The sequence below is a fragment of the Calcarisporiella thermophila genome (genome assembly GCF_041956535.1).
Source record: "Calcarisporiella thermophila strain CBS 279.70 unplaced genomic scaffold VTP21scaffold_30, whole genome shotgun sequence".
NCBI classification, from domain to species: domain Eukaryota; kingdom Fungi; phylum Calcarisporiellomycota; class Calcarisporiellomycetes; order Calcarisporiellales; family Calcarisporiellaceae; genus Calcarisporiella; species Calcarisporiella thermophila.
Window position 1 is genome coordinate 95,485 of NW_027192220.1, and position 26,264 is coordinate 121,748.

At 42.7% G+C, this 26,264-nt stretch overlaps 12 protein-coding genes and 1 non-coding gene across 13 annotated transcripts; 6 read left to right on the forward strand and 7 right to left on the reverse strand.

Moving 5' to 3' along the window:
• Positions 1-1,649: 1,649 nt before the first annotated feature.
• On the reverse strand, positions 1,650-2,391 carry VTP21DRAFT_7471 (uncharacterized protein; the record flags this gene model as incomplete). Its single annotated transcript, XM_069398216.1, has 3 exons — positions 1,650-1,784; positions 1,877-2,116; positions 2,317-2,391. The coding sequence occupies 3 exons, from the start codon at positions 2,389-2,391 to the stop codon at positions 1,650-1,652; spliced, it is 450 nt and encodes a 149-aa protein (XP_069246469.1).
• A 1,677-nt stretch (positions 2,392-4,068) lies between these two features.
• VTP21DRAFT_7472 (uncharacterized protein) lies at positions 4,069-5,841 on the forward strand (the record flags this gene model as incomplete). Its single annotated transcript, XM_069398217.1, has 5 exons — positions 4,069-4,238; positions 4,324-4,639; positions 4,706-4,777; positions 4,849-5,242; positions 5,306-5,841. The coding sequence occupies 5 exons, from the start codon at positions 4,069-4,071 to the stop codon at positions 5,839-5,841; spliced, it is 1,488 nt and encodes a 495-aa protein (XP_069246470.1).
• A 216-nt stretch (positions 5,842-6,057) lies between these two features.
• On the reverse strand, positions 6,058-7,535 carry VTP21DRAFT_7473 (uncharacterized protein; the record flags this gene model as incomplete). Its single annotated transcript, XM_069398218.1, has 5 exons — positions 6,058-6,355; positions 6,428-6,608; positions 6,674-6,928; positions 7,004-7,357; positions 7,433-7,535. The coding sequence occupies 5 exons, from the start codon at positions 7,533-7,535 to the stop codon at positions 6,058-6,060; spliced, it is 1,191 nt and encodes a 396-aa protein (XP_069246471.1).
• An 85-nt stretch (positions 7,536-7,620) lies between these two features.
• On the reverse strand, positions 7,621-9,647 carry VTP21DRAFT_7474 (uncharacterized protein; the record flags this gene model as incomplete). Its single annotated transcript, XM_069398219.1, has 6 exons — positions 7,621-8,380; positions 8,451-8,629; positions 8,689-8,844; positions 8,905-9,062; positions 9,142-9,219; positions 9,293-9,647. The coding sequence occupies 6 exons, from the start codon at positions 9,645-9,647 to the stop codon at positions 7,621-7,623; spliced, it is 1,686 nt and encodes a 561-aa protein (XP_069246472.1).
• Positions 9,648-9,812: 165 nt separating this feature from the next.
• On the forward strand, positions 9,813-10,186 carry VTP21DRAFT_7475 (uncharacterized protein; the record flags this gene model as incomplete). Its single annotated transcript, XM_069398220.1, has 2 exons — positions 9,813-9,922; positions 9,985-10,186. 2 exons carry the CDS (start codon positions 9,813-9,815, stop codon positions 10,184-10,186), a joined length of 312 nt encoding a protein of 103 aa, XP_069246473.1.
• A 555-nt stretch (positions 10,187-10,741) lies between these two features.
• Positions 10,742-11,618, forward strand: VTP21DRAFT_7476 (uncharacterized protein; the record flags this gene model as incomplete). Its single annotated transcript, XM_069398221.1, has 2 exons — positions 10,742-10,868; positions 10,960-11,618. The coding sequence occupies 2 exons, from the start codon at positions 10,742-10,744 to the stop codon at positions 11,616-11,618; spliced, it is 786 nt and encodes a 261-aa protein (XP_069246474.1).
• Positions 11,619-11,884: 266 nt separating this feature from the next.
• On the reverse strand, positions 11,885-12,495 carry VTP21DRAFT_7477 (uncharacterized protein; the record flags this gene model as incomplete). Its single annotated transcript, XM_069398222.1, has 2 exons — positions 11,885-12,228; positions 12,300-12,495. 2 exons carry the CDS (start codon positions 12,493-12,495, stop codon positions 11,885-11,887), a joined length of 540 nt encoding a protein of 179 aa, XP_069246475.1.
• A 1,993-nt stretch (positions 12,496-14,488) lies between these two features.
• On the reverse strand, positions 14,489-15,755 carry VTP21DRAFT_7478 (uncharacterized protein; the record flags this gene model as incomplete). The annotated part of the gene is made up of 4 exons (XM_069398223.1): positions 14,489-14,835; positions 14,903-15,164; positions 15,235-15,364; positions 15,433-15,755. 4 exons carry the CDS (start codon positions 15,753-15,755, stop codon positions 14,489-14,491), a joined length of 1,062 nt encoding a protein of 353 aa, XP_069246476.1.
• A 499-nt stretch (positions 15,756-16,254) lies between these two features.
• On the forward strand, positions 16,255-18,670 carry VTP21DRAFT_7479 (uncharacterized protein; the record flags this gene model as incomplete). Its single annotated transcript, XM_069398224.1, has 4 exons — positions 16,255-16,494; positions 16,558-16,669; positions 16,735-17,418; positions 17,496-18,670. 4 exons carry the CDS (start codon positions 16,255-16,257, stop codon positions 18,668-18,670), a joined length of 2,211 nt encoding a protein of 736 aa, XP_069246477.1.
• Positions 18,671-19,840: 1,170 nt separating this feature from the next.
• Positions 19,841-22,943, reverse strand: VTP21DRAFT_7480 (uncharacterized protein; the record flags this gene model as incomplete). Its single annotated transcript, XM_069398226.1, has 3 exons — positions 19,841-21,118; positions 21,217-22,616; positions 22,691-22,943. 3 exons carry the CDS (start codon positions 22,941-22,943, stop codon positions 19,841-19,843), a joined length of 2,931 nt encoding a protein of 976 aa, XP_069246478.1.
• A 43-nt stretch (positions 22,944-22,986) lies between these two features.
• On the forward strand, positions 22,987-23,390 carry VTP21DRAFT_7481 (uncharacterized protein; the record flags this gene model as incomplete). The annotated part of the gene is made up of 2 exons (XM_069398227.1): positions 22,987-23,073; positions 23,178-23,390. 2 exons carry the CDS (start codon positions 22,987-22,989, stop codon positions 23,388-23,390), a joined length of 300 nt encoding a protein of 99 aa, XP_069246479.1.
• Positions 23,391-24,611: 1,221 nt separating this feature from the next.
• On the forward strand, positions 24,612-25,634 carry VTP21DRAFT_7482 (uncharacterized protein; the record flags this gene model as incomplete). Its single annotated transcript, XM_069398228.1, has 2 exons — positions 24,612-25,064; positions 25,140-25,634. 2 exons carry the CDS (start codon positions 24,612-24,614, stop codon positions 25,632-25,634), a joined length of 948 nt encoding a protein of 315 aa, XP_069246480.1.
• Positions 25,635-26,091: 457 nt separating this feature from the next.
• Positions 26,092-26,164, reverse strand: VTP21DRAFT_t322. Its single transcript has one exon. It is a non-coding gene; the product is annotated as a tRNA-Val (tRNA).
• Between the last annotated feature and the right edge of the window lie 100 nt (positions 26,165-26,264).

Genomic DNA, 26,264 nt, shown 5'->3' on the forward strand with positions numbered 1-26,264 from the left:
GACATGATTTTATTTTTCTGGTAACTAATTTTATTATATAAGGACAAAGAAAAATCATATATTTTTAAAAAGCAAACTGCTTTTAAAGGAGACTTTTTTCTCATATTCTGTCATATTTCTTTTGGGGTTTCAATATGATACATGCCTATATTACGTCAATTACAGCTAAAGCTTTGCTCCCATTATGTGATGTTACTAAATCGATGTCTAATGACATTGGGTGAACTTGTGAAAGCTGATTCTTCAGATGAGAGTTTGTGAGGAATCACACAACGCCCAACCTTAAGCATCTCTACCTGTTTAACTGTGATTCCTTTGCCTTATGATCCCAACCTCATCCTTTAAATTATTTAAAATTTATTAGGGGATGAATTCCAAAGAAAATATTTATACATAGTTGAAAATCATATGAAAAATAAGTGTTTAAAAAGAAAATGATATTATATAGGACTATTGAATATTCGATAGTAAAAGAGATCAGAGATTGGTAGAGTAAAGAGGTGAGTTGCCCCGGTAAAACTCATCGTATTGCAGTATAGACTGCTATATGATCCTTGCGCTACAGTTTCTAACGACCACTGTAGTTATGTACGCACCATAAGGAATTTCATACTGTGTGCCAAGTGGTATGTCAAAAGTGGACGTCAAAGTGTAACGGGTCTGGGAGTCACTGTCACTATCTCAACTTCCGGTGATAAACCCCTCTGTAGTAAACCACACAACTCACAACTATCATCCTCTAATGGAACTCTGAGAGTAGAGGTTTTTGTGAGAGTAACCGTTCTCCAAGTTCTCCAATTTTCAGTTAAGGTAATCGTATTGTTGATCACTGTCACTCTTGGAGCTCCCAAAGGGCAATCGCACGGAGTATATAAACGGGTGCTCATGGTAGAAGTTAAAGTATAAATTTTTCTTGGAAGTTGGAGGTTTGTGGGTGTTGGTGTGAAGGGAATAGCATTATTCCCGGCACATCTTTTTGAGAATTCATTCTGCTTAAATATTGATGAGCTTTGCAGAGATAAAGTTTGACATAGGCAACCAATAAAATAAATAGGGATTATGGATGCTTTAAAGCCTTTCATTCTAGTATGATTTAAAGAAGAGAAAATTATTGTGTTAATACAAAAGAAAACTAGCAATTAGACCCTTGCTTGGGGTGATGTCAATAAAAATCTTCATACAATTTCTGGAAATTTAAATTTTTGTTTCAGCAAGCCATCCTATCGTAAATCTAACCCAATTAGGTGATTTAGCAACATCAATATCTCATTAGACCACAGTAATATATGGTATGAAATTCTATTGAAAAAGAAATGGTTATATAGAGGACAATCGCTAGTTTAATACTCCATTTCAGCTTTCTGCCATCGAAAGGTTTTAGTTTATCTCTGTTAAACATGACAGAAATTGTTACTGAAGCTAGTTTGCGTGTTACATTTTTTTCGACAGTGTTCTAATTGATATTTTAAAGGGAGGTTTTGAGTTGCCAAGACTAAAGAGTGCCAATTTTTGTGACTGAATATCTTGTGCTTACTACCATACTGTTTAAATTTAAAATCAAGAATTTCGACTCTCTTAGGCAGTTAAATAGCATGAAGAGTTAAAGAGAGAAATAAAACGACAAATATGGAAAAAAAAATCTGATCGTTTCAAACCTCTGTAGTGGCCACAGCTTGATATCCAGAAAAGGCTTGGGTCAGGAAAGGAGATCTTGCTTCCTCTGCATGGTCATTCTGTTCACGCAATTGGCGATGATAATTAATGACTACAAGTGTACAGTACCCCTATACGATATACAGTATGATATAAATTCATAAATAGAATATCCTAATATCAATAAAATATCTCGTCTGTTGTAAAGGACCAGAAATCTAACCCCAGTAACTAGTGTAAATATAAAAAGAAACCCGAGTATGAATGGGAAGAATTTGACCATGTCTAGACAATATGGATCCGGTAATTTTTCTGGGTGGCTTTTATCGTAGCACATGTCCTTGTTGGGCCATTCTATTTTAACTGGACCTAATCCCAATAGTGTAAGAAGGATGTTAGTTGCCGCAAAGAGTAGACCGATTTGGTTGTAGATGGAAAATATAAGCACATAAAAGATATGTTGCTATAAGAAAAGAAATTTCATTAGAAATGATATAGAAGCGAAATAACCATTGTTAACAAGACTACAATGATTCCGGATATATTCCGTCAAATTAAAATCATCATTCGAGATCAATGATAAATGGAAATTTATGACACCATTACATGGCACCTGCATTCCATTTCAGTATGCTATGCTATTTATCTTCCCCCTGTGCTTACCTTAATAGCTCCAACTAGCCCAAACAAAGAGGCAATAGTGCTAATGAACCACTGTATAATGGTATATACAGTCATTCCTGACCCGTTGGAATGTTCAAAAATCAATATGGCGACATTTGCAATGAGGAGATAGAACGACAGCAATAATGTTCCTGCCCGCAATGAAAAGCAAAAACAACACCTTTTTAGCTTGGGTATAACCATTGTTTATAAGAAGAACATGGAAAAAATCGCATTAAAAATCTATTCAACGCATTCTATTTTTATTATAGAATGAGGAGAGCAAATACGTTTGGGCTGCTTTGCTACAAAAGTTTAAATAAGGTGTCGCCAATTAGGATGCAGAGCAGTGCTAATATCCATTTCACTTATGCAATTTCTTGCTCAACGTTTTTGGGCATATGATAACACATATTTGTGGCTTATTCAATTCACCTTGTTCCAGAGTAGTCACTCTAAAAATTTCCTGTATTTGGAAGATAAGCAAATATCCTCTAGCTATGTTTACGTTCTTGCCTAACACTTTTTAAAATACATTAAAATGTATTCGAATTCTAAATATTATCTTAATTTTATAGGACTTTAAAATAAATTCACCCACCATCAAGAAGTTAAAAAGGTGCCACGGGTGCAATGTTTATAGTGTTAACATTTGGTAAGAAATTCCACTTAAAAGTCCCCTATAGCTTACAATCTTAAAACACCCCTCTACCGTTTTTCGAAACGCAGAAGCTAGAAAAAAAAAAGAATATAGACTGTGTTGGAAGCAGCCAAATACATTGTGGTTTAGGACGTATACCCCCATTATATAATCAAATCATATTAAATCCCAATATACATTTATATAAAATTCTCGTTTATTATAATATTCATTTCCACTACAAATAATTAACGTATCCAAAATTTCCAACGCAGTTCGGAGAGAGATTATTCCGCCGTGCAAATGGGAGGTGGCTTTCGATTATCAAAGTTACATTGAACACTTTCAGTATATTTCATAAAAATATAGCGTGTTATAGCACGAATATCATATATATAGAATTGAAAATAGAAGATAGAGGTTTAATATTTTCTTGTAGCCAGTTATATTAGAGATCTATTATTGATTTTTCAGACCACCTCGTAAATGTCGGAGCTATGACGGTCCCAATATTTGGGCATGGAATTCTAATGTATAGTGGAATATATATCTCATTTTGTGCATTATTTCGCCAGAGAAAATGGTTAAATAGTAGAATTCAATTATCTGATTCTTTAAGTTTGAAGATAATTTACAAATAGCGAAATGTTACAAAATAGAGTGATACAGATAATCATATATCTTGAGGGTAGACTTGGTTATAAAACTATTTTCCAAAGGTCGTGCTATCATAATGAAAGTTTACGTGTAATCTAAAAAAGAACCAACTAAGCTAACTTTTGAGAGATTAATTTGAATCATTTTGTTTGCCACAATACAAAAGCTATTACGGGAGTTCCATTATACGAGCCCCGGTTGATAGATTTTTGTAGAAAAATCTATTCAAAAATACCTTTACGAACTTTCTTGGCAAGTTAAGCTGTTTACACGCACAACTTATGAAATTGCCGAGTCTTTTGGTATCGTTTTTCGTAATAGATAAGGAGGGTTTCACATATTTCTATACCATATAGAACCAATTAGAATATAGTATTCAAGTTAAAGTGGCGAAGAGAAAATCTCCCGTGAACTCCTTAAGCTCGACAAAAATGAGGTAGAGCCATTCAATACAAATGTCCAGCCGATACGCCCCCCTCCTTTCTATATCCGAGCAAACCCCTGTGAGAAAATCTACTAATTATGCTGCACTCTTTGCTGCCTTTGCGCTTTCACTAGGATCTCATTACGCAGCCCATACATTGAGTGCCCTCAAGTCCGATCTGAAAACGAATTTGAATATCAGGTAGATTGAGCCCAGACCATTTGTCAGCTCTCCAAACTAGCACAGATTAGTTATATTTCATTCTTTTTTTTTGTTTCTATTCAAGCAATGCACAATATGGAGTGATCCAATCCTCAGTATCTCTTACCAACACACTACTCCCTACTCTTGGTGGACTTTTTATCGATAGTTTAGGTGCACCTCTTGGCGCATCCTTAGCAACTCTCCTCGTCGCAATTGGAAACATATTCGTAGCTGTGGGTGTTCAATTTAGTAGTGTTGGCATCCTAGTGTTTGGAAGGGTAGTGTATGGATTGGGTAGCGGAACAGTGGTCATTTGCCAGGAAACAATAATAAGCAGAGAGATTGGGCGAAAACGACTGGCATTTGTATTGGGAATATTGTTCAGCTTTACTAGGATTGTAAGTCGAACCATTTTCAACGATTGAGTGATTCTCTGTATCTAAATCTAAATACTTGACTGGTAGGCCTCTTTCATGTCCAATATCACTGTTGTTCCCATCAAAAACGCAGCCGGATCTTTCGAGTTCCCGTTTTGGGTAATGCTCCCTGTTTATCAAAAACATTCCCCCTTAGTACGAGCGCTTACATGTTTCTCTTTACTTTCCAGTTCTCTGCCATGTTTTGTGTAGCATGCTTCTTGATATCCCTTGTATATCTCTTCTCTAATAATTCCATTCAGCACGGAGCGATAGATCCTGCACACATCAGCGATGCGAACTCTGAAATTGAATTCAGTGAACCACATAATAAACCTCCTCGTTTCAACATCCATGCCCTTCTTCACTTACCCTACGCATACTGGGTTCTCATCACGATTCAGCTAGTGATGGCTGGCTTATGGTCTTCTTTTTTGCACGTGAGCACCGAGCTTGTTCAGTTACGCTACGGTGAGTCTCAAGAAATTGCGGCTTATAATGCGGGGGTGGGGCAAGCCGTACCCATAATATTATCGCCTTTTCTCGGAGCATTTATTGATCGATTTGGTCTCAGAATCACTCTAGGTAATTAAGGAGATATAAAGCATACTCCACTTCCTTCAATAATATATCTTATTTTATCTGCAGTGATTTTGGCCTCTTTTACCCTATGTCTATCGCAACTTTCGCTACTATATTTATCTTTTCCACTCATCTCCATGTTCCTCTTCTCCATCTCGCTTTCGTTCGGACCAGTCGGACTTGCTACCTCAATCCCCCTGCTCTTATCCCTAGATCTCGTGGGAACCGCCTATGGTGTGTTTAAAGCGGCGGAAAATGTTGGAGCAACCCTTTTTGATATCCTAATTGGCGTAGTGCAGGATGGAACCCCAGATGGAGGTTATTCTAGAGTCATTGGGGGCTTTCTAGTTGCCGCAATAGCAGCCATCTTGTTGGCATTGACGCTTTGGATGCTCGATCGTGCTAGAGGAGGTACCTTAGAATCTAATGGTCAATCTCTTGCGAGCCAAAGAAACCTTCGGGAGGAAGCAGAAGATGGCCCTTATGATCAAGAATATAAAGTCCAAGATAACTGGCTGTGCGCTTTTTTGTTTGCCATTGTTATGGTTCTTAGTTGGATCTTATACTTCTGGTTTGTAATACATAGCATTTTTAGCCACTAGAACGCTACTCTTTTTGAAACTTTATGCCAATTAATTATCAGGAGTGGGGGGATCCTCTATTATTGACGCTAAATCTATGTATTAGGCGTATTCAGTTGTATTATAATTTTCGTGTATATTTACAGTATGCCTTTATTGAATAAAAAAAAATTAAATACTGGTATATTCTTAATATACACTAATTGTTTCTAGTCATTCCATAGGGTAATAGCTGCTCTATCCACCATCTAATACATGGTCGATGACTCCTGCTCCTAAACATTCCTCACCTCTCCAAACCACCACCATTTGGCCTGGTGTAATTCCCCGGACCTCTCTTTCAAACCTTACTTCGTACCTGTCAGCAGAAGTATCTCTCCGGCGTATCACCCGTGCTCTCTCTGCGTTCTGCCGATATCGCACTTGTGCCTCCACTATCATCTCATCTCCATCTCTATCAAGCTCACTTGGAGGTGATCCAATCCAGTTCCAATCCCCCGCAACAAGTGCCTTTGAGAAAAGTAGCGGATGGTTCCTAGTAAATTCAACAATAAATGTTAGTAAGAGGGAAAAAAATCTAAGCAGGATAAAATGTAGTTTAGCATACGTTCCAGGAACCACAACGAGAGTATTAGTGCTCATGTCTTTACGCCATACAACCCACTTTGAAGACCCGTGACAAAATCGGGATGCCTGCCCGATGGTATAATGAAAGAGTCCTTTGTGTTCTCCAATAAGAAGGCCTTCATGAGTTTTGACAGGACCTGGGTTTTGCGGAATATATTCGGCTAAGGAAATAGAATAATCCTCGGTTATATTCCTTGTACCATATAGATCAATTAGGCTGCTATACCTATAAAGTCTCCAAACTTCCTTTTGTTTCCTACAAAGCATATTCCCATGCTCTCTCGCTTACCCGCTGTTGCCAGCCCCAATTTACGGGCCAATGCTTTCACATCGGCTTTATTCATTTCGCCAATGGGAAATATGGCACGGGAGAGTTGTGGTGCGGGTACGGTGGAGAGAAAGTAAGTCTGATCTTTGTTTCTATCACTTCCTCGTAACAGACGAACCCCCTGCCCACTTCGATCTAACCTAGCATAATGTCCTAGATACGTTCCAAAATTAGATGCCTATTTCAAGCATTTATGTAAAAAAAATCCTAGTTCTCACTGTCTTATACCTGTTGCTATCCACGCTCCATCACCGAGAATACGTTCCATCAATACGCCAAATTTGATTTCTCGATTACATGCAACATCAGGGTTGGGTGTCCTACCTGCTTCAAACTCCTCTAATGCTTTTGCAAATACTTTTATCCAATATTCTCGTGAAAAGTCCACTAATCTCCACTTGATTCCCAGCTGTTCACATACACGCGCAACATCTTGTTGGTCCTCAAGAGATGGACAAGGTGAAGAATCTTCGTCCCGTGAATCCCAGTTACGCATGTAAACACCCTCTACATCATAGCCTTTCTGTTGAAGAAGATAAGCGCTGACACTTGAGTCAACTCCACCCGACATTCCGAGTATAACTGTAGATTTTGCCACCATTTATTTTTTTTAAAAAATTAGAACTATTCAACTATTAATATCCCGGAGCTAATCACCTTTATCGCCAGGTTTGGGAAAAAGCGAAGTAGTGGAATAGGATTTATGTAGGCAAAATACATGGTTTAATTTCTTAATTTTATAGACTATTCTCCATGTCATTTCTCCCAATTTCGAGTAAATAACACAATATCCAGGCAATCCAGTGTTTATTGAAGCACATAAATTAACAGTCACAAATTTACAATCAATAGTCTTCATCTTCATCTCCTTCGTCAAATATCTCGTACTCCTCCACTTCCTCTCCAACAGCTTCTTCTCCATCTGAATTATTTGCACGTGCATGCTGCCATTTTCTCAGGAAAGTATTCATTCGCGACTCCAGTGCCGATTTTTCTCCACCCTCGCCCTCTTCGTTCTCTTCTCTATCATCATCTCTCACTTGTGACTCTCCTTCCCCAGCCCTGTCTTCTTCAATATCCATATCCCCTTCTTCCTCACCCATAGCCACAATTCCTCTTCGACGCATTTCCTCACGCCACATCTCCACGACTTCTTCGCATTCTATGTCCAAGCTCATTTGACCCCGCAATAGTCGATGCGCCTTCCAGCTGAAAAGTCTACGAATAATTTGCATTGATGTTGGAGGAAAGAACCCGTAGACAGGATGATACTTCACTAATTCCTCGCCACTTTCCTTCCCCTTCTTATCCTTGCTCTCGATTTCAGCAAAGGGAGCATTAATCAATTTTTGGAGGAATGTATCTGTACAATCACAAAGCTGGAAAGTAGAGTTGTCCTCTGGAAGTGCAGTGCCAGTAAACAAATGCGACTGTTCGGGAGGGAGACGAGGAATCTCCATTTCTGAGCCTTCTTCTTGGAAGGATTTATCACCAGCAGATGCTGTTGATTCCCCGCGGGTAAGAGAATTAGGATTGCGAAAAAGACGCTGCGCACGTTTATAAGGCTTCATGACCCTAATATTGCGCAAGTCAACTGTTTGATATCTAAAGGTTGATTAGAAATTTCAGAAGCATAAGTGTGTGCAAATGGAAACGCTTTTGAATTCAGACTCACATCCGGAAGCGACTGTCTGTCCGCGGATCCACCCCAAACTTCACCCATGTCCCTCTCCATGGACCGGTGCTAAACACATAAGCAAGGAATGGGAGCGCCTTTTTCAATTTGTGCTGTTCTTCAGGCGGAAGCTGATTCCTCAGGGCGATCTTGGTCCAAATCTCGCGCTTATTGAATAACTATATAAAATTGTATAAATTTAGTAAAAAGCCAACCCTAGCTAGTGATCCTGTATTACTTCGGCAATTTTATTCAAGTATTCTTCATCTATCACCAATGCTCTATTTTTCTGTGTCTCTGGGTGAGGTGCAGTGGGCACTTCTTCTGCCATCCCGCCGACTCGTATGATAGGCAAGACGACTCGTCTAACGCGGGACAATAACTTCACATTTTGCTATATATGCAAAGATAGGTAAAAGATAAACGAGAGAGCTTAACATAAAGCTATTTTTACCTCTCCTTCATGACCCTTTTCTATTACTGGAACAAGATTTGGATTCTGCTTATAATTATATTGAATCGGAAGCTCGATACGCGTAAATAAAGGAGGAAGTAAGCTCCGGCTATCGCCCTCGGGCCCCAGTTTGAAGTCATATGATAAGATGGCGTTGACTAATAGGAGACGGAACGGATAGAATTCATGTTAATAATCTGGGAATTAATTTATGATACGAAAAACTCGATAGATTACTATCTGCATTTTCGATATCTCTTCGAAGTTTTGCGACCGGATCGTCCGCATCGGGTATATACTGGTAATCCGCTAGGGCTATATCAACATTCACAATATACAATAATCTTTCCATGTATTCAGAAAAAAGTGTGCATGAATTTCATTTTACCTCTAAATCGACAAGTACGCGTCACTAATCCCACTATTTCTGCTTTTATTTCCCCTCTATCTCCTTCTATTAACTTTCCCTCTTTTTTTTTTCTTCTCCGCGTAACTTTCATCAATAAATTGGCAGTGGGAACCACATCGCCGTGTATGGGGTGGCTAAATGGATCCTTAGGGCGGTATCGTAGCTCGAGCGAATCATAACCACTTGCAACGCGCGAGAGAGATTTCAAACCACCAAGCGTAGTGAGTACCTTATTTAGATTGCGCACATAACCAGGATACTCGATGGATATGAGTTCGAGTTTTGGAAGTGGAATGCGCTCTGCTTTTTCATAATCTGTGTGGAGCGTAGCCATATTCGCGTTACCAATTATAATCTATCAGCGGAATAAATTTCATAAAATAGGTGAAATGCAGTCACAAACTATAACTACGTCATAAGATTTGTACAGGAATAAACATATTCTCTACTTTGGATCAGAACTGTTTTCGAGAGTCCAAATCTTCAGAATCCATAAAGTATGCCCGCCAAACGCCAGCCTCAACGTTTTGAACTTGAATCCAAATCTCCAGCTCCCGCTACTGGCTTTTTTGGCTCATTGAAGGAAGAGCTCCTTAATCCCGGAAATATGTCAGTTGTGATCGCAGTGACAGCATTCGCAGGTGCAGTACTCTTCACACGCAATTTCGGAGACATGATCAACGTGTACTAATTGCACAATCCAACTGGAATTCTTGCGAAACTGGAGCCGATTATTTGCTGTGCTTTTTTTTCTTTTTCATACTGGTTGGTTCTTTTTTGGTTTTTTTTTCTATGACTTTACTTCTATATATTGTATGTGATCTCGCTTCTGCCTCCTTTCCCACCCCTGTTTTCTTCTTCTGTTTGATATAATAGAATTAAAAAAGTCTCTCTTTTTGTTTTTATAATAAAAGCAAGAGAACTAGTATCCGGACTACCATATTTAATCACTACCCAGAGTTTAATTACCAATAGTACAAGTTTTAGCTTTCTCCCAAGGTTCAGGGAAGTCGAACTGCATTTAACTTGCTCTAGAGCCCAACGCCTTAGAACGACAATAGTTATGTTAGAAACGATTATCCAACGGACAATTATTGCTGTAAATATATTTATCTGCGATTTTATAGGGTACTGTAGTCAGTGTACATTTAACCTATAGAATTGCGATAGAGAGTAATAATCTGTGTATTTTTTAAGATACAAATGTGCTTTTTTTTTTGGTATATTCAGGCACCTCAACTGTGATTTTTTAACAAAAGGTCATTAGAATTTAGGAATCGATCCCTTAAGTGGCTTAGAAGGGAGGGTGTGTGGATCACCATGATTGGCGCTTATTTTCTCCTCTTTTTTTTTTACATCAACTAATAAACCATTTTAGTTTCCTTGTCATCGATATCATTGTCTTCTCAATATAGAGGAAATTAAGAGATGAATCTCGACACAAGTAAGGCACCCAAAGAGGTGAAGAACGCCGCCAATTACTTGCGATCGGATAAGTCTGGTCTTAAGATCCGTCAAGGGGTTTTGAATGGAAAACGTGTAGAGTATTTTAAAGGTAAATTCTAGCAATCCTGCTTGCTGTTCCTTTTACTTCCACTCCACTTACTAACGGATCTGGCTATTCTCCATCTTAATTTGGGCTATAGGCAAAGGTTTGGTCAACGCACTTCTTCGCGAGAATTATGCCAAACACACACCCAAAACGCAACCTCCTCTTACCACACGTGAAGAAGCACAGCAATTTGCACAACAGCTGCTTTTGAATGGCTTCTTCCTGCGTATTGATCGTGGCGGCACGGTCACGACCGGCGTGCGACAAGTAAGCATCGCACAAGAGCAAATGATGAGCGAAGATATGTATTATGTCTGGCTATATGAGGGCAGCCAGCTCTTCACATATCTCGCAAGCTTAGGCCTGCTCGCTGCTGTGCTTGCCGCCGTCTTGTTCCCACTGTGGCCTTCGCCTATTCGTGTTGGCGTGTGGTATATCTCTATCGGCATGCTCTTCTTAATTGGCTTGTTCTTCGTGATTGCCATTATCCGTCTAATTCTTTACATTATCACCCTAATTGTGGCTCCTCCGGGGATTTGGATCTTCCCCAACCTTTTCGAGGATGTTGGCATTATCGAAAGCTTTATTCCACTGTGGGCTTGGGACGAACCAAAGAAAAAGAAGGAGAAGGGCGGTAAGAAGGCTGGTGCTAGCTCAAGTGCTGAAGGAGAAGGTGAAGGGACAGGGGGTGCAAGAGAAGGAGAGGGCGAGGCTGCGAGCGAGAAACATGAAGGAGAGAAGAAGGATGAATGAAGAAAAAAAACCACCAGAAAATAGAAGGGTTGGCAAGGTCAGGCTCGTGGATTGGAGTCGCATGAGGGTGAAATTGCGGTATATTCTTATAGGCTGAGATGTTTTGATGTTTTTTTCTTTTTCTCGCGTAATACTATTATAGTAGAGTTTTTCTTTCATATTTCTTTATTTTAAGGGAATTCTTATCCAGCATAATTAATAACAAAAAAAAAATTGAATATATACTCAAACTGAAACTAGTTTCGACTGTTCCACTTACAACAATCTCAATTCTTGGTGAATGCATATCCAATCAACGCCACAGCGCTAATACCCAATACCGTCCGAACTGAGTGCAGCTTGGTCCAGTGCTCAATCAAGACGCTTGCCTCCCGCTCCTTGTCCACCTTTTCCTTCTTTCCTTTCTCCCCCGAATCACCCTTCTTTTCTAGGTTTGTGATTTGCTTTCCTAAGTCGAGAAGTTTTGCATTGGTAGGCATGATACAAAGAAGTGTGTAGGGAGCATTCAGGGCGATTATTCCTCCAGCATAGAGAAAAGCGCGTGGGGACCCGAGATAAGTGGCAAGAGCCCCTGTTAATGCGGAGCCTGCGATAAGTTTAATTTGTGTATCTAATAATGTAATAAAACAAAGGCAAAGGATTAGAAGAACGAGTCCCCCTAGCCCAGAAACAGTAACGCACTTTTTCCCTTCTCGTAATGAACTCCCCAGTGCCGCGTGCTTTCCCCAACTTCCGAACTCGCCTCCTTCAGCCCTGGAATAATAATACAGTTATATGCCAGGGCTACGCCAGCAAAAAGAGCTGTCGAGGTAATGCAGCCTATTTCAGCTGCTCGACGGACGATGGGGAGAACATCATTAACATTCAATTCGCTCATGGTAGAATGCTGGGATCCTGAGAAAAATTTGAGGATACGTGGAAAAAAAATTGAGTGGAAATTTTTAATTTTTCACTTTTTTATCTTATCCGCCGAGACTGCGCCAAGCTCGGAATAACTAAGTAGAAAAAAAAATGTTATTTAGGATGCCTTAACAGGATCCCACATCCGCCAAAATAAACCCGAGAATGCTATGCAAGTGAGGTCGAAGAGCGATACAGTCGTCATTTCCAGTCCTTTGGACTCTGTTTTTTGGATACAAAAAATTGGCACAAGGTCAAACCGTCTCCAGTGCAGACAAGGGCATCACACGTAGCACCAAGTACTATCACTCTATTTAAAATTGGTTTGATGTTTACTAGTGTCAAACCCTGATAAATTAGAATACGAACAAAAAACTGAAAACTGGAATTATCCACTGCGAATCAACATCAGCTTAAGGTCTCTCTATCTTGCAATACTCCATGCATATGAAATATTCACTTTAAAGGCTTCAAATTTATACAGCTTTGTAGCCTTACTGAACGGCTAGACTGGTAGGTGTAGGTACAAATATCCTGTAGAGAAATCCATCTGTTTTTCAACACCAGCAGACAATGGTGCCTATTTTGAAGATTCTACGAAAATACTCTTTCAAGATGATAATTGTTAAGCTTTTGATGTCATAAGAAAGTATAAAAAGTACGCAAACTATTCTTTCTTCTCTAGAATTTTGACATTTTTTCTCTGTAAAAAAGGGGTTTCTATTCAGAGTCCAAATAAATTAGTCATAGGAGCAATCTATACATGAGGGATGAAATTATTGACATGTTTCACAATCGCTCTTCCCGCCTGCTTGCTTCATAGCATTCCTGATACAGAGTGACCAAAAAGGCAAAAAGAGAATAAAATTCGGTTTGTTAACATCACCTTCCTCTCAGAAAATTATCCATACAATGTATGTTACAGCTTACTTCTTCTCTTTACATGCTCGCTGAAACTCTTCCCATTCCTTCATGCACTTGCTTCTATCTCCTCCATTACGAAGCAGGCATTCTTGGAGAGCTTGATGGTCGCAGCTCTCAGCTTTTTTTGGCTCCATTATCGAAATCTCAAATCGTTTTGAAATTATTATTATGGTGAAAGCTTCGTTAGCTGTTTTGTGACGGTTTTTAAGGGCATCCGAAATCCCTTTGTCACATAATCTAATTATAATTTCCACCTAGTAAGACTGCATGAGCATCCCAATACACTCATTTAGCACTACACTTAATTCACTGCTTCAAAATCTCGGAAGATGTTGGAGTTCAGATACTGCTGTGCCTAATGCAACTGGATATGAGGGTGAGCTTCTAACAGAATGCGTATTTTGACACAGATATGTCAATAGGAAATTTTGGTGTTAGAAGGTTACAAATTGCAGTTTAAAAGAATAACATGCCCGTAGTAATTGCAGGGCAGCTTTGGTTTTCTGTTGATAGACTAACCAAAGAACGACCAAATCAAATGCAATCATTTTTTGGAACTTCAAAAGGAGATTCTTTACTGCAAAAGCCTTTCTTTATGTTATATCCATTCAGTCATTGAATATTTCGCACCCAGTGCCTTGTGAGGTGGAGACAGCGTCGTACCGAGCATCACGTTACACTCTCAATAAATAGCTGTATATGATAAAATATGCTTACAAGTCGCCTAGTGACCTCCAATTATGCGATTGCAAGATCAAAAGTAACCTACTTATCCACCCTACCCTGTACTTTATATTGACGAGTCTTTGGATTGTCGGCCACTTAGGTCATTGCCACTAGTTGGGCATTCATTTAAACATATTTAGCCCAAAAGTTCGATGTGATCTCCAACAGATGCTAGTTTGAGTTTTTTCTTCTTCAAAATTACGGATATTACATTTACCACTTTAGGGTTACAACAAATGCCATTATGTGCTTAGTATGGTTGAATATGAATTAGCGAAAAATTCATGAACAGATAGAAGGATAAATATACTCGTGGACGATTAAGGAACATTACAATTGAGAACAGGTGTGTGGCCGGACCAGAAGAATCCTCCCACAATGACTATCATGAGAACTTGCCCAATGACAATCGAGCTAACTGCATAGATACACGAAAAGTTTCTAGGTAATGTTGTTATCTCTACTATAAATGTTGATATTGTCGTTAAACAACCGCAAAATCCGTCTATTAACCCCGAGGATATCTCGCAGCTGGGAGGCATTGCAGGGCGCGATATGATGAATGCTGCGAGTAGAGCGGTACCAAGAATGTTGGCCACTAGTGTGCCAAGAGGGATAGGATAGCGGTTGTTGAGAGAAAGCGCCAACACCCACCTAAATAATGTCCCTAGACTCACAGATAATAATCAGCGCGTAGGTCAAAAAAAGAGGTATAAAACTGGAAATTAGGTTACCTAGAGGCGCCATGACTAGTGGTAAACTCCAAGCACGTCCACTCGACACAAAACCAGCTAACAATGCCATCCCGGTCCACAAAACCACGCCTCCACTGATAGCTAGCAAGTCCAGTTGGGATGTCTTCTTTGCTTTGACCGCTTTTATTGGTATATCGTCGTCATTCGACGGAAGGAGTATATCCACCAACTCGTCACCGAAAAGGAGCCCGGCCAAAGACATTCCCAATGTGATACAGATATGGGCCAAAAAGGCTAGGAACTATTTGAGTTAATACACCACTCCTGAATAAAGACGAAAGCCGTGGGCAAATAAAAACAAATTTGCATACACTTTGAAATCCGCCGCGAGAATACCCATCCATATTTGCTAACTCAGTGAACATGCCAAACTGCCAGGATGAAAAAGTTGTAATGGACCCACATAATCCAGTGGATAACCCTACATACAGTGCATATGACCTAAGATTTATCCAAGCAATCTTTAGATCAGCTAATTCGCCACATAAGTGCTAATGGAAAACAGTCACCGGCGTATAATCCTGTTTTCACACGCTCTCACAGCGCCCATAATAGCGCATCCCACGAATTGCGCGCAAATAAGAGGGAAAACAGGGCTTCCCTCGTATGTGTGGAGATGGACGAGTCCCAATCTGATCAGTACTCCCGCAAAGGAAAAGATGATTAGACATGAGGCAATCGCCCAGCGATTCTCTACAGCGATGTTCTCTTTTTTTAGTTCGGGCGAAGGGAGCGATGAGGCTTCATCTTGTCTCAGTATTCTTTGATTTAATGCAGAGAGATGCAGGTGGGTCGGCGACGACACCTCCGATAACGCGAGGTCGGAAGCCATATATCCGACATTACTGGCCTCTCGGGATTGGAAGATAGAAAGGGCTGCGGCACATTCTCAGGCCGGGTAAATTGGAATATCCAAGAGCCCAATAGCGCGTTTGGATACCCCGCGATAGGGCCGAATATACAGGGCAATTAAGCTCGTCTCATTTGGCGTAGGAATGACACCAGGCCGAGCCCGCAGCTAGTGTGAACAATGGGAAGAGCCACGGTGAAGAAATCGCAATTATTGTGCCACCAACGCGTGAGTTCTTGTCTGCATCACGCAATCCAACGGAGTACAGATTTGCTGGTTGCGTTTGCCACACATGTTTAACTGCCGGACTACTAGCGACTTATATAGCATTGCTGATTTCCCTACTACGCATTTTTCACCTTGCCTGCCTGCCCTTTTTTATGCAAAAGCTTTTCTGTCTCTCCTCTTGCCCTTTGCTTACTTAATGCATGCCCTCTTCTCGCTGCCCTAACCGCTCATCCCTAGCCCCTCTCCCGAAATAATGCCAAACCAACTTCCCTCCACCCGTGAGGCCATTGTCTTCGATGACCACACCCATCCAGTATCGCGCACGCTCGTTAAGGACACCCTTCGCGATGGAATGCACTCTTGGCGCTCTGCTTTGACCAATTACTTGATTGGCCTCTTTCCCATTGCTACATGGCTGCCTCATTACAACTTCACATGGCTGACTGGTGATTTGATTGCTGGTATCACAATTGGATGCGTGGTCGTCCCTCAGGTAAGCTGCATTTTTATCCGAAAATTGCATCCATCTTAATGAGATTTACACCACCGTGATTAGGGAATGGCATACGCGCGCATTGCAACCCTTCCGCCAGAATATGGCCTCTACTCATCTTTCGTGGGTGTTTTTATCTACTGCTTTTTTGCCACTTCAAAAGACATGACCATTGGTGAGTCCTTCAATGCCCAGTCCAATACTGCCACTTCTGTGCTCACCCTCTATTTCGATCTTTAGGTCCAACTGCGGTTATGTCCCTACTTCTCTCACAAATCATCGCCTCCATTACCTCCGAAACTAGCGCCTACTCCCCAGTGGTGATTGCCAGTGCCTATGCTCTCATGGTCGGCGTAATTTGCGCAGGGCTCGGGTTACTCCGCCTAGGCTTCATAGTCGACTTTATCCCTAATCCGGCTATCGCAGGTTTTATGACCGGCTCTGCTATCACAATTGCCCTGGGACAAATACCAAAGTTGCTAGGAATTAAGAGTGTAGATACCCGTGCTGCCGGATATTTAGTTCTTGGAAACTCACTGGCTGGGTTGCCTCGCACGTCGCTTGACGCGGCGTTTGGGCTGACTGGTCTCTTCATCCTTTATGCAATACGCTTTGTGACAACACGCCTGATCAATCGCTATCCACGTTATAAATGGCCCCTATTCTTCGTTAACATTGCCAGAAACATCCTCCTGGTCATTGTCTTTACGGCAATCGCATACGGCATCTCGAAAGATAATCCCGATAAGCCCCCCATTTCCATTCTGAAGAACGTGCCTTCGGGGTTCAGAGACGTTCACGTTCCCCACGTCGACGTAGGGCTCTTGCAGAGAATTGCCCCCAATTTACCAAGTGCTGTCATCATTGTTGTGTTAGAACATATAGCAATCGCAAAATCGTTTGGTCGAGTTAACGATTATAAAAGTAAACCACCCCTCTCTTTTCACTCCTCACATGTGTTCAATATTGAGCATTAATCTCTATTCCTCACTCTACCTTAGTCAATCCTAACCAAGAACTCATCGCCATTGGAGTCTCCAACATCATTGCCTCCTTCTTCTCCGCCTATCCCTCCACGGGTTCTTTCTCGCGATCCGCCATTAAAGCCAAGAGTGGAGTAAGGACCCCGCTTGCCGGTATCTTCTCAGGTATCATCGTCATTCTCGCTCTCTATGCTTTGACCCCGGCGTTCTACTACATTCCTGATGCGACACTTGCCGCGGTTATCATCCACGCCGTCGGTGATCTGGTTGTTGGCCCAAACACCTGGAAACACTACTGGAAAGTGAATCCCTTCGAGCTACTTATCTTCATCGTGAGTGTGGTCGTGACCTTCTTTGTGACCGTGGAGTGGGGAATCTATATCTCGGTGATCCTATCGGTGCTGCTTCTTCTTTTGAGGATTGCCCGCCCACGGTATTCTATTCTGGGACGTGTGCCCGTCGAATCCAATGAAAAGGACCACGCACGTTACGTATATGTTCCCATCGAACACCGCACCCTGAAGACCACGACCGAGATTCAATGTCCACCCCCCGGAATCCTTATCTTCCGCTTCGAAGAGGCCCTCACCTATCCCAATGCCAACTTCATCGCCGACCGGCTCATCGAATATGTAGAGGAAAATACACGCCGCGCTGGAGAACGGCCCAAACGTAAAGGAGACCGACCATGGAACGACGCGGGGGATAAGCCCCATATTAGGAACTCTTCCTCGGCGAGCACTGAGCGGGACAAGCCAGTGCTAAAGGCATTGGTGTTTGATTTTTCTGGAGTGCCTCACGTTGACACCACTGGATTGCAGATGCTGATGGACGTTAGGGCGCAACTGAATCGCTACGCAGATCGCAATGTTGACTGGCATTTCGCAAATATCATCGACGGGTCAGTTCGCCGTTCCTTGATAACTGGCGGATTCGGAATTGCTAAAGCACCCAAAGGCCCCGCAGAAGTGGCACCTGTGGTATCTTCGCACAACCAGGCCGTTGCCTCTTCATCCTCGACTTCACCAACTGCTTCGGTAAGGGAGGACTCTTTGACGGAAGAGAAACCGAGCGTCTCCATGGTCGAGGAGGGTCAAATGACCGCTACTGAATTGGAGGTACTAGACCATACCCCATTCTTCCATGTAGACCTGGACGAGGCGGTCCGAGTCGCTGCTAAGGACTGGCAGTAAAACAGAATATACGGCGCCGTACACACTTACAATGTTTCTCTACACACTTTTTATTTGTTTCATTTCTTGCTCTGAACTCTTATCCCTATATTCATATTTCAATATTATTTATACGACGCCTGGGGTTTCAGCTTTAACCTCAATAGTTAGCCGTCCTCCTTGTCTTGTATATTTATTTTTATCTACTCTTATTTATCTACATTAATAACTGCTACACTGTACTGTCACTTTTATTTTTTTTTAAATTCAATTGTCTACTACGGGAGAACAATCGTTTTTTTTTTTCTAACTCTGCTCCAACCTGCGCTTTTTTTTTTAAAAAAAAAAAAACTGTTCTTGTCGAACGCAATTAATTGCAAAATGAGGCAGTTTTAGTGGCTGCCCAGGCACTCTCCTGCTGTGGAAATAAACATCCTCCCTCGGTTTAGCGCTCCACTAAAATACGTGAAGATTCCATATTTTATATAAATAGTGAAGTTGGCCCACGAATAACGGTTTATCCATAATGGTTTATGAAAAGTGCGAATATCTGAGGATCGCCAGAGAAAAGGGCAGAGGCAAGAAACCAATCAAACCTAGGAAACATTTCCCCTATAACATTAGTTACTCTTTATAATGATGGCAGATAAAGCCCCAGTTTAGAGCCTGAGTTGCAGGCACCCTAAGCAAGCTCTAACCCTGTGGTCATGTCTTAAGCTTGTTCGAAGTCCGCAAATGCGCCCACCTTCGATTTTAATATCTTTTACTCTTCAGTCCTAACTACAACTTGCACCTAGCAACAGAAGAGCTACCTTTTCATCCTCGTTATCGCCCGCAGTAGCGTCAATAGTCTATGGATGCTGAAGTTTTCTTTTTTTGAAATGAATGATCATATCGCTCCAATTCCTATGGCCTTATATAGAGATCCTCTTCGTCTATCCTCATCAATATTCTTTCTATCACATTCCTACAAAATTGAATGGAGTCTTCAGACCAACATGCACAGAGGAGCCGAGTGCAAGCTGCAAGTTACTTCAATAAGATTGAGAAACCAAAACTAATAGGGTCAATGTATTAAGTATTAAGATTTACACGCAGCATGAAAGTATACAAGTATCACACATACAACACACACAAGAAACCGTTATACATTGCATATGCACAGTTGACACACAGGGCCCCAAATTTAACTTAGGCAGCCTCATATTTCCACCCGCTAATGGTGCTTTCATCCCGCGACAAGATCCACGTGTCCCAGTAGTGGGTGTCCAGCTTCATGGCCACCACCTTGGTAACGTCATTGCGAGACACCGTCTTGATGCGAACATACCCCTCCTCATCCTCATCCTCCTCCTCTCGGAGCTCTTGCTCGTGAGCGCGAACCGCCTCCAAGAAGGAGTCCAAATCGTGCACACTCCTCCCCCCCACCTCCACCACCCACACTCCCGGTCGCATACTCACACTTGCGGGTGACCCATACAGAGTGCAAGACACATAGACCCCCGTCGGAACCCTCTTCACCTGCTCAAGCACAGCTTGATACGGCATCTGCACTAGTGCGCCTTGCCACTCTACTATCCGTGTCGTCTCTAATCCGCTGAGGGGGATGGTCGGCACCCTGATGCGCAATTCTTTCGCATCCCGGAGCACCACCATTTCCACCTCCTCCAAATGCTCAATCCGCTTCAAATCGGACATTCTTCCAACGCACTCCCCGTTCATCTCCAGGATCACGTCCCCCACCTGCAGCACCTTTTGTGCCGTTTGGTCGAGCACGTTGAGGACGTAGAGGAGCGAGTGCCGCCCGCGCTGACTGGATTCTATCCGTCGCACCCATTCGTCGGTCAAACCAAGCGTTCTTGCGGCTGCAATGCGCATGGTCCAGAGCTCCACTCCGAGCCCACGCAACTTCGGCTCCTCCCCGCGCATCATCGGCTCCAGCGTAGACTTCAGCAGATTCACGGCCAACCCCGACATAAACGACATATCCCTCCCTTTCTCATTCTGAGTGGAATAGCTTAGCCACAACGCTTGCACCTTTCCATCACGATCACAGAGCACGCCACCTTGGGCGCTCTCCGCGTCGTCCACCTTGATCCCCTCCACGTTCATGGCCCGCCACCGAGGAGGCGAGCATTCTCGTGTGCCCACGTTGCTGATGCTGGACACCACGGTCCGGCGAACCACCGGGGAATAATCGCTCGAGCATCCAACCAGCCAAGTCTCGTCGCCCTGCGCCAGCATCTTATCCGAGAATTCCACTGCCCGAATGGGGGTATCACCGAGAAGCGAGCGATCGAAAGTCAAGACAGCAATATTATAAACAGGGTGAAGATAAAGAAGCCGCGCCGGAATAATGATGCTATTGGCGACCGTGATAAAAATGTCTCCCACAAGAATCGTGACGGTATCGCGATCGCACACAATGAGTGGGGGGTCAGTCGATACGATCACGCCAAATCCATAGAACTAACCACAGAAGATAATACAAGTGTTGGGGGGGTTATCCACAGGGTGTTTACAGGGAATGGGAAGAAGGGAGGTGAGACTGTGACAGCTCGCTTTACCTGAGTGTTTTTCATTCCATCCACCAGATAAGGCAATTGGAAATCAATGGCCACGAAGGACGGCATTAACAAGCCGGCCGGATGCAGGGATTCATCCAGCGTGGGAAACGATGCTGTTGCGGACACATACGAGTGCACCTTGGGCGGGGGCGGCATCTCGGTAAAGTGCCAAAGTCCAGTTGTGTCATCGCGAACTGCAACACGGAAGCTATGCCAATGACGGTCGACATGCATAATCATCACCTTTTCTTTGTACGTCTTTGACAACGAGAAGAAACGGATAGGCACGCGTGCGCCATCAGGCAGCGTCTTAATCGCCTCGATAAATGCGTCCAGATTTGGCGTTGGGATACTATTGACGCTGACAATCACCGATTTGCGCCAAGCTGATGCGCTGGCAAGCATGTGTCCACTCGTCGCGACATACGGCCCCCCCACCGGCAGCTGGTAAGTTCGTGCAATTTGGTATGACAGTTCGTGAACTATTCCCCCTCCTACCTCCACAAATCGGTCGGGCGTAATGGAATGTAGATCCTGCACCCTCAGGCGTACATTGAGCAAACTTTTGCCGCGGCACACCATGAACTCAATCTCTTCGCCCACCATATTGTCCACCACCGCGAAGAGCTGATTGAAATTGGCAATCATTTCGCCCTGAAGCTTGACTATGATGTCCCCCGGCACAAGCACATTGTCAGCAGGGCCACGCGGGAGCAACGATCTTACCACGAGCAATCCGTTCTCGTCAGGAAAACGCGCACGCACTTCCTCCTCCACTTCTGCCCGCAGCCCTAACTTCCGCAGCTCATCGTAGGACATGTACTCAAACTCCGTCTGTAGCGTCCCGCGTGGAACTTGATGCCCGCGACGAATGTAGTTGAGCGCACGCTTAACTCGATCCAGAGGAAGATAGTAGCTAGATGCGGCTCGACTTGCTCCTCCAGCATTTAACGCGACAGCGTGCCCGTCAATGTCCAATACAGGGCTGCCGGACGAACCCCCACTAGTGCCGGATGCAGCTTGCAAATAAAATGTGTTAAAATCATTATATTCGCCAACCCCATATTCGGGGGCGCGCCGATCAAGCCTCGCTATGGTCCCCGCGAGGATGCTCAGTTTTTCACCAGCGTCATTACCAACCACTCGGATTTCCATCCCAACCTTGGCACGTTCTGGAGAGAGCGGGATCTCAGACAGCTCCATGAATCTGACCTTACGCGGATCAAACTGTAAAAAACCAAAATCGTGCACCGGGTCGCGATAAATTGGCCGCAGATCAACCTCCTCATAGTTTGTTAGTATGCCTTGGGCCACGATAGGAGCGGGGGAAACGACGTGACGATTCGAGAGAATGATCCCGCGTCTTGCGTCAACAATAAATCCCGACGCGGAATAAGCCCCTAATTGCACATGAACACATTATTCCACCCTTCTTCTTCTTACCGCGTCAAAATGGATTCCAAGACTTATTTACCCGATGTCTCTGTGTCAAAACTCCGAACATGACACGCCTTAATCGTGACAATGGCCTTGATAGAGCGCTCAAGCGTCGGCTCCCATGACTTCGCGTCCATCATTGCCAGAGGCTGCTGATACCATTTTGGCTGTGCGATATATGGAATGGACTTGGAGCGATTTCGAAAAGGGCTGGAGGAGCGCTGTTCCGGGGGCTCGTAGAGCGGGTGGCGGGAGGGGAAGGGCGAGGATATTGGCTCTTTTTTGACCATGCTGCAAAGAGTGTAGGATAAGAAAGATGAATACGCTAATGTGATGAAAGATGCTCAGCAAAAACTAAGGAGAATTGAGCGGGAGCTGGACGAGGAAAGGATAGCGACGAGCACTTTGGGCGTAATTATGGTAAAATTCCGTGTGAAACTCAGAAGTTGCGTCGAAAAACTCCACCAATATCGATCATATACAGTGCCCCTGCCACTCGTTGCGGCTGATTTGCTCTCCTCTAGGCCAAATATTCTCTAGATTTAAACCCAAATTCAGCCGACTTCTATTCGCTTGCTGGGGATCTTTCTTCCGCGAGCGCAGGGTGGCAGGAAGAGATGGCGGTGCAAACCTACCCCTCGCCTATGGGTCCATTTCGATGGAATCTGCCTTCCAGCTTTGGGTGCTTCTGGTTAGCCATTGTGGCTGAAATATATGTCGTGTGGCAATTGGGATAGAGTGAAAGTAATAATATGCATTATCACAAACAAGAGTAGGCACGTCATGTTTAGGCTAACCTAAGGGGAACCTGCCTGCTTCGAATAAGTCTGCACGTGGAGGATAGATTTCGATGGTGTATCATGGTTGTTCAGTTAGGCCAAATTTAAGATCGAGCAACAGTGGATAATGTTTAAAAGAGTTGTCTGGTGGAGATCGTTTATATAGCGTCGTCATTTGAAACTCTGGTCTCCTCCAAATATACATTTTTCTTGTTTGAAAAAGATTAAGTTCATGGCCTTTTGCAAATATCTTCACTGTTATCATTTGAAAGGCAAACGGTTTATGTAGTGTAAGTATGATCTCATTAGACTCCGAGTTTTCCAACTCTACTTAGGTTGACAGGGCGATCGTTACGAGTCTGTTACATATGGGTTTCAATCCAATGCGTATGGTAAAAGCTTCTGAAACAAGCGGACTTTTCCTCAGAACTCTCTATATAGAAAGACGCGTGAAAATATACGAGTCTATCGGCTTCATCGAAACGTGTGTCTCTAATTTGTAATCAAACTTGAAGAGTCACTTTAAAATAGGAAGAGCCACTGAAAACATTATCAAGTTAGCTATACCCTCAATTGTTTTTGCAACGTTACCTCAAGCCAGGATCAGCGCAAATATCTGCGCCCGGAACGCATATGTTTTTTCTCTTAACATAGGTCGTCCAAATGGGATCCATGATTTATTTCTTTGACTCAAAATTGTTAAAAACTCTAAAAAAAATGATTATTATTTTATATGCATCAGAACGCTAGGACCTTCACCGGTACACTATTTGGACTACATTAGTATTAGAATAAATATGGATGATAAACAATGTATTTCAGCCGAACACGACATTTTTTTTAATCATCCTTATAAAGTTAGGCTAATCTGACTTGCCCTAAGTGATGGACTGCTTTAGATATCCTTAAGCATCCCATGAATTCATCATTACATCCCCTACAAGCGTGCAGTGGGAAAAAGCATTACTAGAAGCAAACGGCTAACAATGTTGAGTGAAGTTGACGTGCAGAATTAGTTTGACACAAGGTGGGGAATCTGCTGCTATATTAAGGTATTCACCTCCACATGCTTATACTTGATCACCACATTGAAGCGGGTAGATTGCCGTTGAGGAAATAACTAAGCCACTACACCATAAAAGATACAAGGAAGGATCTTGGTTCTCCAAGTTCATCAAAATGACTTCGCATCCCCAACATCCTGAGCAGAAAGCCTTGCTCCAATTTGAGCATCAGGTTGGCGGCCATCAGCGCATGCTCGCCCATCCTGAAAACAGCGGAATAATTATCAAACCAGTCACAAATCGAGAGCACAATTTTTACGAGGAGAGTGCACTTCACCCCGATTTTAAAGCTTGGATGCCTGAATTTTATGGATGCCTGGTTCCCCAGAGTGGTGATGCTCAATCCAACGGATTACCGTTGGATGCTGATAATGGTTTGAAGAGTGGTGAAGTATATATTTGCATGGAAAATCTCGTTGCTGGTTTCAAAAAGCCATGTTTAATGGATCTAAAAATTGGAACCCGTCTATATGACGACGATGCAAGCGAGGAAAAGAAAGCTCGAATGCAACAGCAGGCGCTTAAAACCACTACTGGATCACTTGGAATCAGAATAACCGGGTTCCAGGTACGATTCACAGTGAATGTACTCTTGATTCAACACGGCTATGATGCTGACTTTAATATTGACTCCCTAATTTAGGTGTGGAACGAAAGTACCAAGAGCTACTATACTTTTGAAAGGGAGCTTGGTCGCTCGCTCACTGCTGATGGCGTACCCGATGCCCTCGCACGCTTTTTTTCAGCCGATGGGCTCACTCAGGACCAGCGCGCAATGCTGATTGAAAGATTTATGGATGAATTATATGCATTTGAGGAGATGCTCCGGGAACAAGAAGTGAGGCTCTATGCAAGTTCACTTCTGTTTATTTATGAAGGCGACCCCGTAGCTATGGCTGAGGCTTTAACGAAAGAGGAGGAGGATATAAAGAAGAAGGAGGAGCGAGAGAAAAAAGAGGAAGAAGAAGAGGAGAACATGGAAGAGGAAGAGGAAGAAGAAGATGAAAGGAAAGTATTTGAACTTCGTATAGTGGATTTTGCGCATTCTCACTGGGAAACCGGTATTGGCCCCGATGACGGTGCCGTGCTTGGAGTTCAGAACACAATCAAATTCTTGGGCGCACTACAAAAGAAATAGAATCCAATATTTCGTGCCATCCATATTAGCATATGTTCTAATATATATATACCTATCATTAGTCTCGCCCTCTTTTTTTAATGAATACACTCGTCTTCTGTAGAAACACTTTCACTACTAAAAAGAAGTGAGGAGAATAGTTTAATGCAACTTGAACTATTTCCGGAGTTGTGGTAGAAAAGTGTGAGACTATGCCTTCAACCAGGCAGTTAATTTAGTGAATGTTCCCCCATAGATGAATATATCTTCGCAACATAATACACAACGAAAATGTCTTCGCTCTAATGGGCTCTACTATAATACGGAAAGCGGAAAAGAAGATGCTTTGTCTTGTCGACATCATAATGACTTGAATCTAGCTTATTTTAATATCTCTGAACTTATGTATCTTTCATTTTCAATAATTAGCCATAAATATAAAGCATAATATCTTTCTCAAAGATTTAAAAGAGATAACTGTTTCTAGCCGGGTTCGAACCGACGATCCTTCGCGTGTAAAGCGAATGTCCTAACCACTAGACCATAGAAACTGTTTACGATGAATGAGGCAAAAAAATTGATTTTCATATGGAAAAATATAGCAGTCACGATAAGCTCTAACACGGGCCCGGTCTGGGGGAGGATTAGTGT